Here is a 19,627-nt window from a genome sequence, read left to right as displayed (position 1 = left end):
TGATTATGAGGGAAGACAGATTGGGGTCTAAAGTTCCATCGACATCGACGTCATTAAAGACGGAGCATAAGTTCGGAATGTTTCAAGGATGGGTAAGGACACCAACTGTGCCCTTTCAAATTAACCGTGCCGGAATTTGCCTGGAGCGATTTAGGAGAATCACGGAAAACCTAAAGCTGGACGTCGGACGTGATTTGAACCATCGTCCACCGGAATGCGAGTCGTGTGCCAACCACTGCGGTGCCCCGCTCTGGAGAATATTTCTAACTTTTCATGTCAGTCTCACTTTGTTTTAATGACTAGTATGAGAACCAATTCAGCACGTTTTTGTCTGTGCTAGTCATTGATGCCACACGTGGATAACTGACAAATCAGTGTGTTGCTTGAGTAACGATAATTGGTGTAAAAGCTTTCGCGTATGGCGCGGATCCCTTCTGAGATACTGTTGTAATTTGTAAATCATTGTGAATCGTTGGGTTTCTAACGAACCACGTAGCATCTGATATGATCCGAAATGTCTGAAGCTTGTTGAGATGCATAGACAATGCATATCCCCAATGGGCCACATATACAGTATAACCAGTATAACCGACTTATAAAATAAGAGACTGTTTTTTTTCCTATTTAGGGAAGACCTTCTTTTTAATAAACGATGTGAGGTAGCTAATACACTGTTGCTTTGTTACCTAAGTCGGTTATATGTTCCTTTAAAGGTAAGACAATTATCCAAGTAAACTAGGAAGTATTTTGCAGAATCAGTCCAAGGAATGCCTTCACTGAATAACTGCAGCGGGCTATTTCAATCCTGTCTTTTTATTGTATAAAATGTAGCTTTACTTTTGGCCACATTTATTTTGACCCGCTATTCCGTACAAGTTTCAAGCAGCAGTAGAGCCCGTTATAGTTTCTCATGAACGTTCGTTGTTGTAGTTGGCTGAAGAGCCAACACCGTGTTACTAGAGGAGGCCGAAATGCACGCGTTTTAGCTCACGCAGGCTGGCGTGAGGAAGGAAGGACTCTCTACTCCTGTGAGGTCTGGAACATGACAAGGAATTAGAATTCAGAAAGCGGACGTAATTAGTTTCATACTTAACTTTAATCCATTAATGATGAACGTCGCTCTTGACGGTACATGATTCACAATGTTATCTGTTCAGGATACATAGTAACTGAATATGGCGCCTTGCTAGGTCGTAGAAAATGACGTACCTGAAGGCTATGCTAAACTGTCGTCTCGGCAAATGAGAGCGTAGGTAGACAGTGAACCATCGCTAGCAAAGTCGGCTGTCCAACTGGGGCGTGTGCTAGGAAGTCTCTCTAGACCTGCCGTGTGGCGGCGCTCAGTCTGCAATCACTGATAGTGGCGACACGCGGGTCCGACGTATACTAACGGACCGTGGCCGATTTAAAGACTACCACCTAGCAAGTGTGGTGTCTGGTGGTGACAGCACATTCGTTACGTTTTTATCGGTGCAATATGAAGCTGTATCATCAGTGAAGGAAGCTATGCCTCCTCCACGATTCACCTTCACAAAAGCTGTGCTCCAAAATTATGGGTCAGGGATTTGCACCTGCCTCGAGATGACTGAGTGTTTGTGTTGTCCTCATCACATCATCATTCGTGAAAGTGGCGAGATTGGACTGAGTGAAGGTTGGAAATTTGTACGGGTGCTGATAACCGCGCAGTTGAGCGCCCCACAAACCAATCAACCGTCATCATCATCATCATCCAAACTTGCATTGTCAAAAATTTGTTTCTCGTCTTGAGGCCCGTGTTTGACACTAGTAGATTATTATTTTGGCGAGGAATGCTGTTTTGACTTCTGTAGTTTCCATAATTGGCCCATCGAAAGCTATCACTTCCGAGGATGCAGAATTACTGCACTGTGTCTGTCACGTGGTTATTTCTTTCTGAACTCTAGCGCGAAGTAAGAATACCTTGGTCTGCTCTTTGGCTCATCAAGGAAGGACGGACGCTGGAGGCGTCAGGAATGACGAAATGTTCCCCGTCCAAGGAGGATATCTCGGAAGCAGGAGTCCCCTCAGTTTGACAATGCACTTACGGTGCGTTCGGGACGAGCATCACTCTCACCGCATTACGCCTACGGAGAAAGTGGAAATATGCTAATACGGCGAGTGCGTCCGCGCGTGACGGCTGTGAGATGTTTACTCTAAAAGTCGGCTCTCCGAGTGTGACGCGGATTAACGAGCGCCGCGACGCCCACACGGCTCGTATCCGGAGGAGCGTCGCCCGCATTGTGTGGGGTGGCGTTACAAATAGTCTCCATTAAGGCGGCTCGGCTGGCGGCTGGCGGCTGGCGTCTGGGTCTGGCCACGCCCGCGATCTGTCTCCTGCGCAGGCGCAGTCTCGGCAGGCTGCGGCAGCTCTCGCGAGACGCGAGACGCCTGGACGCAGCGGCCGCTGGAGCGCTTCTCCAGGAGCCCCGCAGGCGGCTGGCCGTGGCCCGCCTGAGTGGTCTCCATGCGGCAGGGGTGTACTAAAGAGAGAGAGAGAGAGAGATCGCTTAGTTGCCGAAGACGACCAGTGCTTTCTTGTCTAATGTGAGGGCTGACTGCGGCCACGAGCTCGTTCACTGGGGCAGAGGCTGCGAATTTGCAGTGTGCTCATGCGCGATGCGTATTCTTGTGGTTCGTGTCAGTGCAGTTCACATTATCACCTGTACCGAGTCCCATTATTTCTTTTGCGCAATTTAATCACGAGAGCCTACAGTGGAGCTGGATTTTGTTAATTATGAACGACGTTGACGACTATAATCAGTTAAAATGGTTCAAATAGCTCCAAGCACTATGGGTCTTGACAGCTGAGGTCATCAGTTCCCTATACTTAGAACTACTTAGGGGGGTAGGATGTCAAACGGGCCGACTTGGAGCAGGGGAGGCACCACAGGAAATTTTATTTTCTACTGTCTATACTTTTACAAATAAATTTATAAAACTTTGTCAGCATGACCAGGAAGGATTCAGGATTCACACTCATAGCAGTGGAAGTGCTAAAACATAACAAAATAATTTTTTTTAGATATGAAATTTCATCATTTTTTCACATACTGTTGGCTGCATTTGTTGCTATGAGTACATTTTTCTTCACAAGTAAGAGAGATTCTTTGATGAATTTTGCACAGCATACAAACCATACTTACAGGTGTAGGAAGCTCTAGAATCTTCCAAATCTATTAAAAACAGTGGTAAAAATTGAGATACTTAACTACAAAATTTGATTTTTTTCTAAACATAAAGCTTAAAACGTAACAGCTCATTCATTTCTTCATAAATTAAATAGATTCTACAGATTCAGACACCTGTAAGTATGGTTTGTATGCTGTGCAAAATTGATCCAACAGTCTCTCTCACTTATGAAGAAAAGTTTACCTATAGCAACAAATGTAGCCAATAGTGGGTGAAAAAAATGATGAAATTTCACGTGTAAAAAAAATTATTTTGTTATGTTTTTGAACTTCCGCTGCTACGAGTGTGAATCCTGAATCCTTCCTGGTCATGCTCACAAATTTTTATGAATTTACTTGTAAAAGTATAGACACTGGAAATTGAAATGTCCTGTGGTGCCTCTCCTGCTCCAAGTCGGCCCGTTTGACGTCCTACCCCCTTCAAATCTAACTAACCTGAGAAAATAACGCACATCCATGCCCGGGGCAGGATTCGAACCTGCGACAGTAGCAGCAGCGCGGTTCCGGACTTAAGTGCCTAGATCCTCTCGGCCACAACGGCTGGCTTATAATCAGTTGTCACGTTCCTTACCGTAGATCTGGTCCATCTGTTCTGTCCAAAATGTCTCCCATGGTCAGTGCGACTTAAGCTACAGACTGAATGTGAGCATTATTTCATCAGCTATTTATTCACACAAATTTAAAGCTCTACAGCGACCTCCAATAACATTCAGTATTCGATTATCTAATCAACTTTCGTTCTAAATAATCATGGCCAGTCTCAGGTATAGGGCAACACTTTCCCTATTTCAGACTTGGAAAGTCAACAGCTACAATGAAATTCTAACGCTTGCCAGGTCAATTAGTGTCGCTACGTTGGGACGAAGCTGTATGGAGCCCAAGTTTCCTCAGCTGCATGGCAGGGCCAACAACTCACGTGTTGCCCAGCACTCAACGATAGCTTGTCCTCGTGGTGCGGCCGGCCGAAGTGGCCGTGCGGTTAAAGGCGCTGCAGTCTGGAACCGCAAGACCGCTACGGTCGCAGGTTCGAATCCTGCCTCGGGCATGGATGTTTGTGATGTCCTTAGGTTAGTTAGGTTTAACTAGTTCTAAGTTCTAGGGGACTAATGACCTCAGCAGTTGAGTCCCATAGTGCTCAGAGCCATTTGAACCTCGTGGTGGCGAATGAGGTTTAGATTAGATTAGATTTACTTTCATTCCAATTGATCCGTAGTGAGGAGGTCCTCCAGGATGTAGAACATGTCAAAAAAACAATAATACATGACAAATATTTACAACTGAAACAAATAAGCTAATGTATCTTCCACAGGTCCCAAGTAGAATGATCGTTTTCTTTTTTTAATGAACACTACATGAAAGTATCATTTTACAAACACTCATTTACTAATATCGCATTAATACACTGAATTTAAAATAAAAAAATGTCTTTTTTATTTATAAGGTAATAAACATATAATAGTGACTTTAAATCCGTATGAAGATTATTCTTATTTCTATGAATTGAGGTGTTGGTTTGAAAAAGTGATATATTTTTAATGACATATTTCATTGAGGAATAAATATATTGGGAAGCAGTAGTTAGTATTCCTAGTTCCCTAAACAGGCTTCTGCAGCATGTTCGTGAGTTCACACCATATATAACCCTTATTGCACGTTTTTGTGCATGGATAACTTTAGCTTGCTTGATGAATTACCACAAAAAGTAATCCCATATGACATTATGGAATGAAAGTAAGCATAGCATGCTAGAGTTTTCATTTTTATATCCTCTATGTCTGACACAATTTGCATTGCAAATAGAGATTTGTTAAGACGCTTCAGCAGTTCTGTGGTGTCTTCCTCTCTGTTGAATTTACTATCAAGCTGTAATCCCAGAGTTATTAATAAAAGAATATATACAAATATATATCTTCGTGTATACGTTACTACCCGAATATAATCCTTTAGTGCACGTATTACTGCATGACAAATTTCCTTAAGTATGTCTCAGATACCGTATGGTAAAACTGCACTTGCAAATTTCGAGTCTTTGAAACAATTGCCTGTAGCAAGGCAACGTAGAGAAATAGATAAGTGCGGACGTCGTGGGACCGCATATCTCGTTGTATTATTTTGTTTTTGATGATGGGGATACTACATCCACAGAAACTCATCCGGGGTGGGAGGGAAGGAGGGGAGCAAGCGTCTACATATGGAGACGCCAATGTATGACGAGAACCATTTCCAGTAACGTATCAAATGTTGCACCACCAACACACAATAAGCTATGATAGTCTTTTTCCTTTCCTTCAGTCTAAATCTCTCAACAAGTTTACTTGAGCAATCTTCTTCAACCGATTTGGCGTCAACCTTATTTTTCTGCTTACAACAAAGTAGAGCATTTATCACAGTAGCTGCGTCTCTTTCGTGCTACGTTCGGAACAACAGCACTGCCGCGCAGTATTGTTGACAGTATAATTGACAATATTACTGGGCATTCTGGGGAGAACGTCAATAGCATTGTGCACAACGTTACTGATCAATACCACTGACCCTCCAAGGGCCGCTAAACGCTCGAATACAGTAAGCAGGTTGAAACTGATGTAGGCTGTAATACTCGCTTGGATTTGAACAGACGTGCGCTGGGTGGACCGTGACAAGTGGACGTCATGTGAGTCGGTGTGTCTCTCTGTTTCAGGCGACGGGCTGCCTGTACGACCACATCCGGTGGGGCGAGGCGTTTGTGGTCGTGTACAGCGTGTGCGACCGCGCCAGCTTCAACGACGCGCACGAACTGCTGGACAAGCTGGCCAAGCTGAAGCTGCCCTCCTACTTCACGACGCTGCTGCTCGGCAACAAGCGAGACCTCGACCACTCGCGGTAAGAACGACCACAACCACCACCACCAGCTGCCTCCGCTCACCACTCGGGATGTCAAGTCCTAATCCGCCTTCCCTCCGCTACCTAAACAGTACTCCCTGCGCCGTCTCACACCCACAAGGCGACCACACGGCGATTGGACTGTTTTACTTTTTTTTTTTGGGGGGGGGGGATTACGTGCCTCAGTGTGTAAAAACTGAACCCATATAGGATCACTTTGTTGCCCGTCTGTCCGTGTGTGTCTGTCTGTCTTTCTGTCCGACTTTTAAGAACCATATTTCTCAGGAAACGGTAGACATATCACTTTCAAATTTATGTTACATAGTAACGTCCATGGTCTCTTGGCAGTGTACAAATTTTAAGCTTCTCAGTCAGTGTAGTCAAAAGATACGGCAGTTCGTGTCATTTAAATGGCTCTGAGCACTATGCGAATTAATTTCTGAGGTCATCAGTCGCCTAGAACTAAGAACTAATTAAACCTAACTAACCTAAGGACATCACACACATCCATGCCCGAGGCAGGATTCGAACCTGCGACCGTAGTGGTCACGCGGTTCCAGACTGAAGCGCCTAGAAACGCACCGCCACACCGGCCGGCTCGAGTCATATATTTTGATACCTCAAAAATAAGTCATCAGAACTTATAGGGTACTTCCTGTTGACCTGGAATCATAAAATTCGGCAATAAGCAAGGTTTCACAGTATAGGTCAAGGCAAAAATCCGAAAACTGTTAATTTTTAATCACATAACACGAATTTTTTTTTCCTTTCTTACCTGTCTGTTTCTCTGTCCGTCTGTTACGACCTCTTTTTCTCATGAACAGTTTGGCGTTTCACGTTCAAATTCACTTACCTACTTAGATCTTTGGTCGTAAAGATGAAAAACAAATAATAATTTATAACTTATTAAAAATTTAAACGATATTTATTAACGTTCTTTTAAAAAGATCAATAATTAACAAATTATACATTAATAAAACGAACAAACTGCAGGGATGGCTTCCTGAATGGAAATGGAGGAAGAAATATACTATGAATATGTGTCCGGAAATTGACGGTGGCCGGCAGCTGTGGCCGAGCGGTTCTACTCGCTTCAGTCCGGAACCGCGCTGATACTAGGGTCGCAGGTTCGAATCCTGCCTCGGGCATGGTTGTGTGTGATGTCCTTAGGTTACTTAGGGTTAATTAGTTCTAAGTCTAGGGGACTGATGACCTCAGATGATAAGTCCCATAGTGCTTAGAGCCATTTGAACCATTTGAAATGGACAGTGTGCGTGCAACGAAAACAAATTGTCCCCCAACACAGTATGAGAGCATCAACACGTCCACGTCACAACAAATCTTCAGAATGGTCTCTATGGAATTGCAGGCGGTAGGGTAGAACCGGTTGTCATGCAGAATACACATAATCGTACTTTTGCTTACACCATGTTGGCGGGCCACTTTCCTGGAGCTTGTACTAGGATTCGTCTCAATATCTTATACGACACTGTTTTCCGCACAGTCCACCACCTCCTTACACGTTCGTCTGTACGACAGGACCCACGTATCACATAAACCCCTAAAAAGGGCTTGAAATGTTGTGTGATGTGCTTTGGTGTCTGTGAAGGCAATTATTTTGGTACAGCCTCGCTGCCTCTCGACCATTTCCATCTGCTTGGCCGTACACAAACACCATTTCGGCTTATTTCTGACATGAATACTGGACCATTCTGCTACAGTACGCTACGTCAATCACACAACCTGTAACACACAAGCAACACATGGCACGTGGTCAGAGCAACTGTCATTCGTCAGTGCCATCTACCTTGACAACGATGCATTTCCGGACACATGTTGATAGGATCTGAGAGATCATTTCCTGTTTTGTTCACGCATGTGCCAATATCTCACCCACTCCCTATCCCCTACCCCCCGCGGTGACTGTGAAACAGAAGAGCTGAAAAAGCATAAACATCCTTTGCTGCTTTGGATGACGTTCAGGTTTCATCGAATGCTTTTGAACGGTTCCTAGTGGTTCCAGCCAGTACACCAGAGCAAACATTGCGGTTGCGTTACAATCCAAAGGGATGCGATCACATTCAGTTGGGTTGCAGGCCTGCGATGTCCTAAGAGAAGGGTTGATTCGTCCTGGGGATATCAACAGTGTCAAAGACTGTCAAGAACATCGTCAGGCTGCTCAACACAGTGCAAACTATTGTTTTCGAACGTGAAATGTGTGGCAATCGAGGCCCCAAGCGAATGAAAGCGAATGAGTGACATAATTGATGCCCTTTATTCCACCTCCTGAGGACTTCTCTTGTCGATTCGGAGCGGCACTGTATCTGAAACGTGTTCTTCGCCCATTCTTAAGAAACTTGCATGATTTCAACGCTGGGCGTCGTGGTTCCGACCTTTGTCGCAGGACCGACAAAAATAGCGATGAAATCAGGATAATAATGGGTGTGACGACCTTCCCATCGTGTGACACGTCAAAGGTAGCGTTCATCTACATCTACATGATTACTCTGCTGTTCACAATAAAGTGCCTGGCAGAGGGTTCAATGAACCACCTTCAAGCTGTCTCTCTACCGTTCCCTCGAATAGCACGCGGGAACAACGAGCACTTCAATTTTTTTATGCGAGCCCTGATTTCTGTTATTTTATCCTGATGATCATTTGTCCCTATTTTCACTCCAATTCGCGTATCATGTCTGTGGCACCATCTCCCCTATTTCTCTATAATATATAACGTGCTGCCCTCCTTTGTACTTCTTCGATGTCATCCGTCAGTTCCACCTGATGCGGGTGCCACATCGCACAGCAGAACTCCAGAATGGGGAGGACAAGCGCCGTGTAAACAGTCTCTTTAGTAGAATTGTTGCACCTTCTAAGTATTCTGCCAATGAATCGCAGTCTGTGGTTTGCTCTACCCACAACATTATCTATGTGATCGTTCCAATTTAGGTTATTTGTAATTTTAATCCCTAAGTACCTAGTTGAATTTACAACCTCCCGATTTGTGTGAGTTACCGCGTAATCGATATTTAGCGCATTTCTTTTAGTACTCATGTGAATAACTTCACACATTTCTTTGTTCAGGGTCAATTGGTCATCTGATGACTTTACAAGACGGTAAATGACAGCATCATCTGCAAACAATCTAAGAAGACTACTCAGATTGTCGCCTACGTCTTTAATATAGATCAGGAACAATAGAGGGCCTGTAACACTTCCTTGGGGAACGCTGGATATTAATTTTGTTTTACTCGATGACTTTCTGCCTATTACTACGACCTTTGACCTTTCTGACAGGAAATCACGAATCCAGTCGTACAACTGACGCGATATTCCATAGTCATGCCGTTTGGTTAGAAGAGGCTTGTGAGGAACGGTGACGAAAATCTTCTGGAAATCTAAAAACGTGGAATCAGTTTGACATCCCCTGTCGATAGCACTTGTTACTTCATGAGTATAAAGAGCTAGTTGTGTTTCACAAGAACGATATTTTCTGAAACCGTGCTGACTATTTGTCAATAAATCGTTTTCTTTGAGGTACTTCATAATGTTCCAATACAGTATATGTTCCAAAACCCTACTGCAAATAGACGTTAGTGATATAGGCCTGTAATTCAGCGGATACTCCTACTTCCCTTTTTGAGTATTGGTGTGACTTGAGCAATCTTCCAGTCATTAGGTACGGATATTTCTGTGAGCGAATGGTTGTATATAATTGCTAAACATGGAGCTATTTTATCAGCATACGGTGAGAGGAACCTGACTGGTATACAATCTGGACCGGAGACCTTGCCTTTATTTTGTACCGAGCGAGGTGGCGCAGTGGTTAGACACTGGACTCGCATTCGGGAGGACGACGGTTCAATCCCGCGTCCGACCATCCTGATTTAGGTTTTCCGTGATTTCCCTAAATCGCTCCAGGCAAATGCCGGGATGGTTCCTTTCAAAGGGCACGGCCGACTTCCTTCCCCCATCCTTTCCTAATCCGATGAGACCGATGACCTCGCTGTCTGGTCTCCTTCCCCAAACCAACCAACCAACCTTTATTTTGTGATTGAAGCTGCTTCGTTACTTCGAGGATATCTACTTCTATGTTTCTCATCTTGGCATTTTTTCTTGATTGGAATTCAGGAATATTTACTTCGTCTTCTTTGGTGAAGGAGTTTTGGAAAACCTTGTTTAATAACTCTGCTTTAGTGGCACTGTCATCAGTGACTTCACCGTTGTTATCGCGCAGTGAAGGTATTGATTTGCGTCTCGCCACTGGTGTGCTTTATGTACGACCAGAATCTCTTTGGGTTTTTTGCCAGATTCCGAGACAGAATTTCGTTGTGGAAATTATTAAAAGCATCTCGCATTGAAGTACGCGCTATATTTCGATCTTCTGCAAAACTTTGCTTGTCTTTGGGATTTTGCGTTCTTTTAAATTTGGGATGCTTTCTTCGCTGCTTCTGCAACAGCGATCTGAGCCGTTTTGTGTACCATGGGGGATCAGTAGCAAAACTTATTAATTTTTGTGGTATATATCTGTTAATTGCAGTCGATACTATTGTAAGTAGGCTGTTTAGGTTTTCTTATTGGTAACGCCACGTAGCGCTCTGTATGAAAATCACTGGCTGTGCTGTGTGCAGTCTGTGGCTAGTTTGCATTGTTGTCTGCCATTGTAGTGTTGAGCAGCTGGATGTTAACAGCGCGTAGCGTTGCGCAGTTTAGGTGAGCCGCCAGCAGTGGTGGATGCTGGGAGAGAAATGGCGGAATTTTGAAATTTGTAAGACTGGATGTCATGAACTGCTATATATATTATGACTTTTGATGACTATTAAGGTAAATACATTGTTTGTTCTCTATTAAAATCTTTCATTTGCTAACTGTGCCTATCAGTAGTTAGTGCCTTCCGTAGTTTGAATCTTTTAGTTAGCTGGCAGTAGTGGCGCTCGCTGTATTGCTGTAGTTCGAGTAACCAAGATTTTTGTGAGGTAAGTGATTTGTGAAACGTACAGGTTAATGTTAGTCAGGGCCATTCTTTTGTAGGGATTTTTGAAAATCAGATTGCTTTGCGCCAAAAAAATATTGTGTGTCAGTAATTTTTCTAAGGGGACGTTTTATATAATTTCAGAATTCCGCCATTTCTCTCCCCACATCCACCACTGCTGGCGGCTCACCTCCAACTGCGCAACGCTACGCGCTGTTAACATCCAGCTGCCCAACACTACAATGGCAGACAACAATGCAAACTAGCCACAGACTGCACACAGCACAGGCAGTGATTTTCATACCGAGCGCTACGTGGTATTACCAATAAGAAAACCTAAACAGCCTACTTACACTATCTCTCTGAATTCGTTCCACATCTTTTCTACGCTTACGTGATCAGATCGGAAGGAGTGAAGACTGTCTCTTAAAAAGGCTTAAGAGCTTTTTATCAGCTTTTTTAAATAGATATACTTTAAGTTTCGTTTTGTAGGTTGCAGGTGTGACTGTATTCATCCTAGCAGCAGCTGCCTTGTGGCCTCTAAGTCCTGTATTCGTCACGATACTCCCTGCTTATCCAGGATTATTTGTTGCTAAGAGGTCAAGTATTCTTTCGCAACCATTTACGCTTCGAGTGGGTTCACGAACTAATTGTTCAAAGTAATTTTCTGATAAAGCATTCAGAAAAATTTCGGATGACGTTTTATGCCTGCTGCCGGCTTTAAAGGTATGATTTTTCCAGCATATCGAGGGTAAATTGAAGTCACCACCGACAACAATTGTATGAGTAGCGTACCCATTTGATATAAGACTCAAGTTTCCTTTGAACTGTTCAGCAACTATATTTTCTGAGTCGGTGGGTCGGTAAAACGATCCAGTTATTAGTTTAGTCCGATTGTCAAGTATAATCTCTACCCATATTATTTCGCGGAAACTCTATTTCAATTTCCCTATAATGTACACTACCTCTGACAGCAATAAATACTCCACCACCAACTGTATTTAATCTATCCTTTCTGAACACTGTTAGGCGGAATGGTGCTAAAATTTGTGACAATGGGAGATCATTAAACGATCTTACTCCTCATATGAACTTCTGAGCTCCAGCCTTTTTTACCGCATGAGTCGACACCTTTCTGTTTGAAGTGTCGCTACGCTTTTGCACAATTATAGGGGACGGTTGTTGGCACTTTTGAGCAGACCTTTAAACTTCTACGTTGTAATAGGAGACAGTTACGGCTTTCGAAAAAAGTGACCCCTTAAATTGTGCTGTACAGTGAATTTAGTGCTCCAGATTAAACGGTCGCATCAGTTCAATTCCTTTCATGTCACCGGTTTTTAAGATTGTCCTTACTGATGCAGCTCCCAGAACAACAAACAAGAGATGTTAGACTCTTAGAGTCGGGCACGAGCACTTCTCTGTTCCGTAACTACCGCAGTTCGTGGACAGCCGTATCTCATCGCACACCCATCAGAACTGTTTATGAAGCCACAAGACATGCGGCTTCCATCAGCGGAAAGTGGTTACCCGCTGCACGACTTTTCCTTTCTTTACGGCCGTACCCGCGACGTCAGATACGGTGCAGAGTGTGTGTAATTCAGCGTGTTTAAGGCGGTCGTGATTTATCTGTGCCGGCGCGGGGGTCGTCTCGTGTGCGCACGGGCGAGCGAGCCAGCCCTGCCCAGCAGGTCACGCAACGCCACGCACCGCTCGCGGCTTTATGGCACTGCCGGCTGCGGACGCAGTCTCTGCACGCGAGGTACCTCTCACGGAAGTGCTGTATAGGCGATGGCAGGCCGCCCGGATATCTACACTCCTGGAAGTTGAAATAAGAACACCGTGAATTCATTGTCCCAGGAAGGGGAAACTTTATTGACACATTCCTGGGGTCAGATACATCACATGATCACACTGACAGAACCACAGGCACATAGACACAGGCAACAGAGCATGCACAATGTCGGCACTAGTACAGTGTATATCCACCTTTCGCAGCAATGCAGGCTGCTATTCTCCCATGGAGACGATCGTAGAGATGCTGGATGGAGTCCTGTGGAACGGCTTGCCATGCCATTTCCACCTGGCGCCTCAGTTGGACCAGCGTTCGTGCCGGACGTGCAGACCGCGTGAGACGACGCTTCATCCAGTCCCAAACATGCTCAATGGGGGACAGATCCGGAGATCTTGCTGGCCAGGGTAGTTGACTTACACCTTCTAGAGCACGTTGGGTGGCACGGGATACATGCGGACGTGCATTGTCCTGTTGGAACAGCAAGTTCCCTTGCCGGTCTAGGAATGGTAGAACGATGGGTTCGATGACGGTTTGGATGTACCGTGCACTATTCAGTGTCCCCTCGACGATCACCAGTGTTGTACGGCCAGTGTAGGAGATCGCTCCCCACACCATGATGCCGGGTGTTGGCCCTGTGTGCCTCGGTCGTATGCAGTCCTGATTGTGGCGCTCACCTGCACGGCGCCAAACACGCATACAACCATCATTGGCACCAAGGCAGAAGCGACTCTCATCGCTGAAGACGACACGTCTCCATTCGTCCCTCCATTCACGCCTGTCGCGACACCACTGGAGGCGGGCTGCACGATGTTGGGGCGTGAGCGGAAGACGGCCTAACGGTGTGCGGGACCGTAGCCCTGCTTCATGGAGACGGTTGCGAATGGTCCTCGCCGATACCCCAGGAGCAACAGTGTCCCTAATTTGCTGGGAAGTGGCGGTGCGGTCCCCTACGGCACTGCGTAGGATCCTACGGTCTTGGCGTGCATCCGTGCGTCGCTGCGGTCCGGTCCCAGGTCGACGGGCACGTGCACCTTCCGCCGACCACTGGCGACAACATCGATGTACTGTGGAGACCTCACGCCCCACGTGTTGAGCAATTCGGCGGTACGTCCACCCGGCCTCCCGCATGCCCACTATACGCCCTCGCTCAAAGTCCGTCAACTGCACATACGGTTCACGTCCACGCTGTCGCGGCATGCTACCAGTGTTAAAGACTGCGATGGAGCTCCGTATGCCACGGCAAACTGGCTGACACTGACGGCGGCGGTGCACAAATGCTGCGCAGCTAGCGCCATTCGACGGCCAACACCGCGGTTCCTGGTGTGTCCGCTATGCCGTGCGTGTGATCATTGCTTGTACAGCCCTCTCGCAGTGTCCGGAGCAAGTATGGTGGGTCTGACACATCGGTGTCAATGTGTTCTTTTTTCCATTTCCAGGAGTGTATAAGAACGAATGCGTATCTGTAACTTCGCGATGATTTCGCTACGTGGATACGAACTGCCGGAAACTATACGTAAGAGGATAAGGAGTAACAAAGCTCATACGGACATGTGACCGCAAACACGTTCCGAGTGAGGTACACACACTTCAACATGGAAACAGCAGATCTCTCGTAGCGTACACTGACGCCAAACATATCGTAACACTAAAAAATACACAACTGGCCATTAAAATTGCTACACCAAGAAAAAATGCAGATGATAAACGGGTATTCATTGGAAAAATATATTATACTAGAACTGACATGTGATTACATTTTCACGCAATTTGGGTGCGCAGATCCTGAGAAATCAGTACCCAGAACAACCACCTTTGGCCGTAATAACGGTCTTGATACGCCTGGGCACTGAGTCAGAGCTTGGATGGCGTGTACAGGTACAGCTGCCCATGCGGCTTCAACACGATACCACAGTTCATCAAGAGTACTGATTGGCGTATTGTGACGAGCCAGTTGCTCGGCTGCCATTGATCAGACGTTTTCAGTTGGTTAGACATCCGTAGAATGTGCTGGCCAGGGCAGCAGTCTAGCATTTTCTGTATTCAGAAAGGCCCGTACAGGACCTGCAACATGCGGTCGTGCATTATCCTGCTGAAATGTAGGGTTTCACAGGGATCGAATGAAGGGTACAGCCACGGGTCGTAACACATCTGAAATGTAACGTCCACTGTTCAAAGTGCCGTCAATGCGAACAAGAGGTGACCGAGACGTGTAACCAATGGCACCCCATACCATCACACCGGGTGATACACCAGTATGGCGATGACGAATACACGCTTCCAATGTGCGTTCTCCGCGATGTCGCCAAACACGGATGCTACCATGAGATGCAGTAAGCAGAACCTGGATTCATCCGAAAAAATGACGTTTTGCTATTCGTGCACCCAGGTTCGTCGTTGTGTACACCATCGCAGGCGCTCCTGTCTATGTTGCAGCATCAAGGGTAACCGCAGCCATGGTCTCCGAGCTGATAGTCCATGCTGTTGCAAACGTCACCGTACTGTTCGTGCAGATGGTTGTTGTCTTGCAAGCGTCCCCATCTGTTGACTCAGGGATATAGACGTGGCTGCACGATCCGTTACAGCCATGCGGATAAGATGCCTGTCATCTCGACTGCTAGTGATACGAAGCCGTTGGGATCCAGCACGGCGTTCCGTATTACCCTCCTGAACCCACCGATTCCATATTCCGCTAACAGTCATTGGATCTCGAACAACGTGAGCAGCAATGTCGCGATACCATAAAGCGCAATCGCGATAGGCTAAAATCCGACCTTTATCAAAGTCGCCAAAGTGATGGTACGCATTTCACCTCCATGCACGAGGCATCACAACAACGTTTCACCAGGAAACGCTGGTTCAAAAATGGTTCAAATGGCTCTAAGCACTATGGGACTTAACTTCTGAGGTCATCAGTCCCCTAGAACTTAGAACTACTTAGACCTAACTAACCTAAGGACATCACACACATCCATGCCCCAGGCAGGATTCGAACCTGCGACCGTAGCGGTCGCGCGGTTCCAGACTGTAGCACCTAGAACCGCTGGGCCACTTCGGCCGGCAGGCAACGCTGGTCAACTGCTGTTTGTGTATGAGAAATCGGTTGGAAACTTTCCTCATGTCAGCACGTTGTAGGTGTGCCACGGGCGCCAACCTCGTGTGAATGCTCTGAAAAGCTAATCATTTACATATCACAGCAGCTTCTTCCTGTGGCTTAAATTTCGCGTCTGTAGCACGTCATCTTCGTGGTGTAGCTATTTTAATGGCCAGTAGTGTAATTACTATAGAGTAATGAAATTTCGGGAATACATTTGTCTAGTTAGCATATTTAAGTGACTAACATTGCAAGATCGCAGGTTAACGTAAGCACGGGATAAGCCATTGTAAGTGTGAAATGCTGGTATATCAATAACAGGTGTAGGTGCCAGAATGTTGAATGCAACATTGCAAACGTGCATGCATTGTATTGTAAAGGTGCGGGATGTCAGTTTGTGGGGTGAGGTGCATGCCTGTTGTACTTGGTCCGTCAATACAGGGACGCTGGTGTCGTCGTCCCATGATGTCTCATAGTACTCGATTGGAGACGGATCTGGGGATCGAGTAGGGCAAGGCAACATGTAGACAGTCTGTAGAGCATGTTGGGTTACAACAGCGTTATGCGAGCAAGCGTTATCCTGTTGGAAAGCACCCTCTCGACTGCTGCTCAGCCGGCCGAAGTGGCCGTGCGGTTAAAGGCGCTACAGTCTGGAACCGCAAGACCGCTACGGTCGCAGGTTCGAATCCTGCCTCGGGCATGGATGTTTGTGATGTCCTTAGGTTAGTTAGGTTTAACTAGTTCTAAGTTCTAGGGGACTAATGACCTCAGCAGTTGAGTCCCATAGTGCTCAGAGCCATTTGAACCATTTTTTTGACTGCTGCTCCTGAATGGCAGAACAGTGGGTTGAGTCATCAGACTGACGTACAAATTTGCAGTCAGGGTGCGTGGGATAACCACGAGAGTGCCATACGAAATCGCATCCCAGACCATAACTGGAACTCCAGGTGTAGGTCCAGTGTGTCTAGCACACAAACCAACACACGGCCATCACTTGCACTGAGCCAGACACAGCTTTCGTCAGAAAATACAGCAGCCCTCCACCCCGCTCTCCATCGAGCTCTCACTTGACACCACCGAAGTCGCAAATGGCGATGTTATGGGGTAAGTTGAATTAGCGTTACGGCGCGTCTGGCTTGGAGCTGTCGTTGAAGTAACCATTCTGCAACACTTCAGCCGGCCGGAGTGGCCGAGCGGTTCTAGGCGCTACAATGTGGAACCGCGCGATTGCTACGGTCGCAGCTTCGGATCAAGCTTCGGGCCTGGATATGTGTGATGTCCTTAGTTTAGTTAGGTTTAAGTAGTTCTAAGTTCTAGGGAACAGATGACTTCAGAAGTTAAGTCCCAAAATGTTCAGAGCCATTTGAACCATTTGCAACACTCCGTTGTGTCACAGTGGTGGCAACTGCTGCTGAGATTGTACGATACGCCACACTCATACGCTAAAAATGATGGTCTTTACTCTCAGTAGTGCCACATGGCCGGCCGGAGCCCAGTCTTCTTCCGATCTTACATTCTCTTGACCACCGCTACCAGCAATTGTGTAGAGTGGCTGCCAAGTCTTTCCGCAAAACCGCAGAAGGAATATCCAGCTTCTGGTGGCCCCATTACACGACCGCGTTCAAAGTCGGTGAGGTTTTGACAGTGGCATCTTTGTCGCCTTTATGGGCATTCTTGACTAACATGAATTCACCACGTCCAGTCTCAAAGGTAACTAACGCTCGCGACCGTTACAGCGTATATTTAAAGCAAACGCTATTTGCTTCCTCTTAGTGGTGCTGCTAGCGCCACTCATGCGACTGGTGCAAAATTTGAATATACATCATTTTTCAGATGTAGAAACACGCCTAATACCTTTCGTTTATGTCGCACAACTCCTTGCTGCTACGACGTTTTCACGTCAATGTATTTTTCTTCAGAAATGCTTTCCTTGCCATTGCCAGTCTACATTTGATATCCTCTCTAATTCGACCATCATCAGTTATTTTGCTCCCCAAATAGCAAAACTCCTTTACTACTTTAAGTGTCTCATTTCCTAATCTAATTCCCTCGGCATCACCCGACTTAATTCGACTACATTCCATTATCCTCGTTTTGCTTTTGTTGATGTTCTTCTTACATCCTCCTTTCAAGACCATGTCCATTCCGTTCAGCTGCTCTTCCAGGTCCTTTGCTGTCTCTCACAGAATTACAATGTCATCGCCGAACCTCAAAGTTTTTATTTCTTCTCCATGGATTTTAATTCCTACTCCAAATTTTTCTTTTGTTTCCTTTACTGCTTGCTCAATATACAGATTGAATAACATTGGGGAGAGGCTACAAGCCTGTCTCACTCCCTTCCCAACCACTGCTTCCCTTTCATGTCCCTCGATTCTTATAACTGCCATCTGGTTTCTGTACAAATTGGAAATAGCTTTTCTCTCCCTGTATTTTACCCCTGCCACCTACAGAAAGTATTTGTATGGAGTGTAGCCATGTATGGAAGTGAAACATGGACGATAAATAGTTTAGACAAGAAGAGAATAGAAGCTTTCGAGATGTGGTCTACAGAAGAATGCTGAAGATTAGATGGGTAGATCACATAACTAATGAGGAGGTATTGAATAGAATTGGAGAGAAGAGAAATTTGTGGCACAACTTGACTAGAAGAAGGGATCGGTTGGTAGGGTATATTTTGAGGCATCAAAGGATCACCAATTTAGTATTGGAGGGCAGCGTGGAGGGTAAAAATGGCAGAGGGAGACCAAGAGATGAATACAGTAAACAGATTCAGAAGGATGTAGGTTGCAGTAGGTACTGGGAGATGAAGAACCATGCACAGGATAGAGTAGCATGGAGACCTCCATCAAACTAGTCTCTGGACTAAAGACCACAACAACAACAGTGTATTTTTCAGTGATTTAAACTACACATCAGCGAAGTGGGGAAGTTCTGTCTGTACTTGTTTCAGCTCTACACTCGAGTTGGCAGTGAGCTGTAGCACCATCGTGTAGGTGACGTGGATAGTGGCACTTGTCATGCAGAGTGTTCCACGCGGTCGTCGTCTGCTTACACTTGCTGGCAGGTCTGCTGCCTGGTTCTGGTACCGAGGCCGCTGGCAAAGACCTTTTATCTCCATGTTCAAGTGGGTGCATATCCCTTGGAACGTATTTCTGCCAAAATGACCATAATACGATGCAGTTCGTTCCCACTTACCAAAATCAGCCCGTTTACTCAACAATAGCTTGTACTTCTTCTATTCTCAATCGCTGAGCTGGTGTATGAGCTTGTGCTGTCATCTCCTTCCGAGGAACGTACGAGAGGAAGTGGTATGTTTTTTGACCTTCTTTTTGGAACGTGTACTCTCGGAATTACAAGAGTAAATTTCTTTGTGGCGTACACCAAACGAAGCCATGAGCCACTCTTCTTTGACTCCCACTGGAGGTAAAGCTGTCAAAACCCCTAAGGTTCTGGAATGAATTTTTCATTCTTCGGTGAAGAGTGAGATGTTCTGAAATTACCTGACCGATTACAACTGTGTGCTAGATCGGGAATCGAGCCAGTAAACTTTACGTTTCTGAAACAAATGCAGAGCGAACACTCTGCTGCATCCAGTATTCGAGGAATGCTGTACCGTAAGGCTGCAGGAGAACTGACTTGAAGTTCGGAAAGTGGAAGATGAGGGCCGGGGACGTGCCCGGATAGCTCAGCCGGTAAGAGCATAAGCTCGC

At 45.9% G+C, this 19,627-nt stretch overlaps 1 protein-coding gene across 2 annotated transcripts in view; it reads left to right on the top strand.

Moving 5' to 3' along the window:
- LOC126244856 (ras-related and estrogen-regulated growth inhibitor-like) overlaps positions 1–19,627 on the top strand; it is a 619,627-nt gene that overhangs the window by 577,744 nt on the left and 22,256 nt on the right. For both annotated transcript variants that reach the window (XM_049948271.1, XM_049948270.1), the window contains one exon: positions 5,884–6,065. In XM_049948271.1, coding sequence (XP_049804228.1) covers positions 5,884–6,065 — 182 coding nt within the window. The remainder of the gene's footprint in view (positions 1–5,883; positions 6,066–19,627) is intronic.

The sequence above is a fragment of the Schistocerca nitens genome, chromosome 1, assembly GCF_023898315.1.
Source record: "Schistocerca nitens isolate TAMUIC-IGC-003100 chromosome 1, iqSchNite1.1, whole genome shotgun sequence".
Classification (NCBI taxonomy): domain Eukaryota; kingdom Metazoa; phylum Arthropoda; class Insecta; order Orthoptera; family Acrididae; genus Schistocerca; species Schistocerca nitens.
The sequence above is the reverse complement of the archived record's forward strand: the minus strand, read 5'-3'. Positions and strand labels throughout refer to the sequence as shown.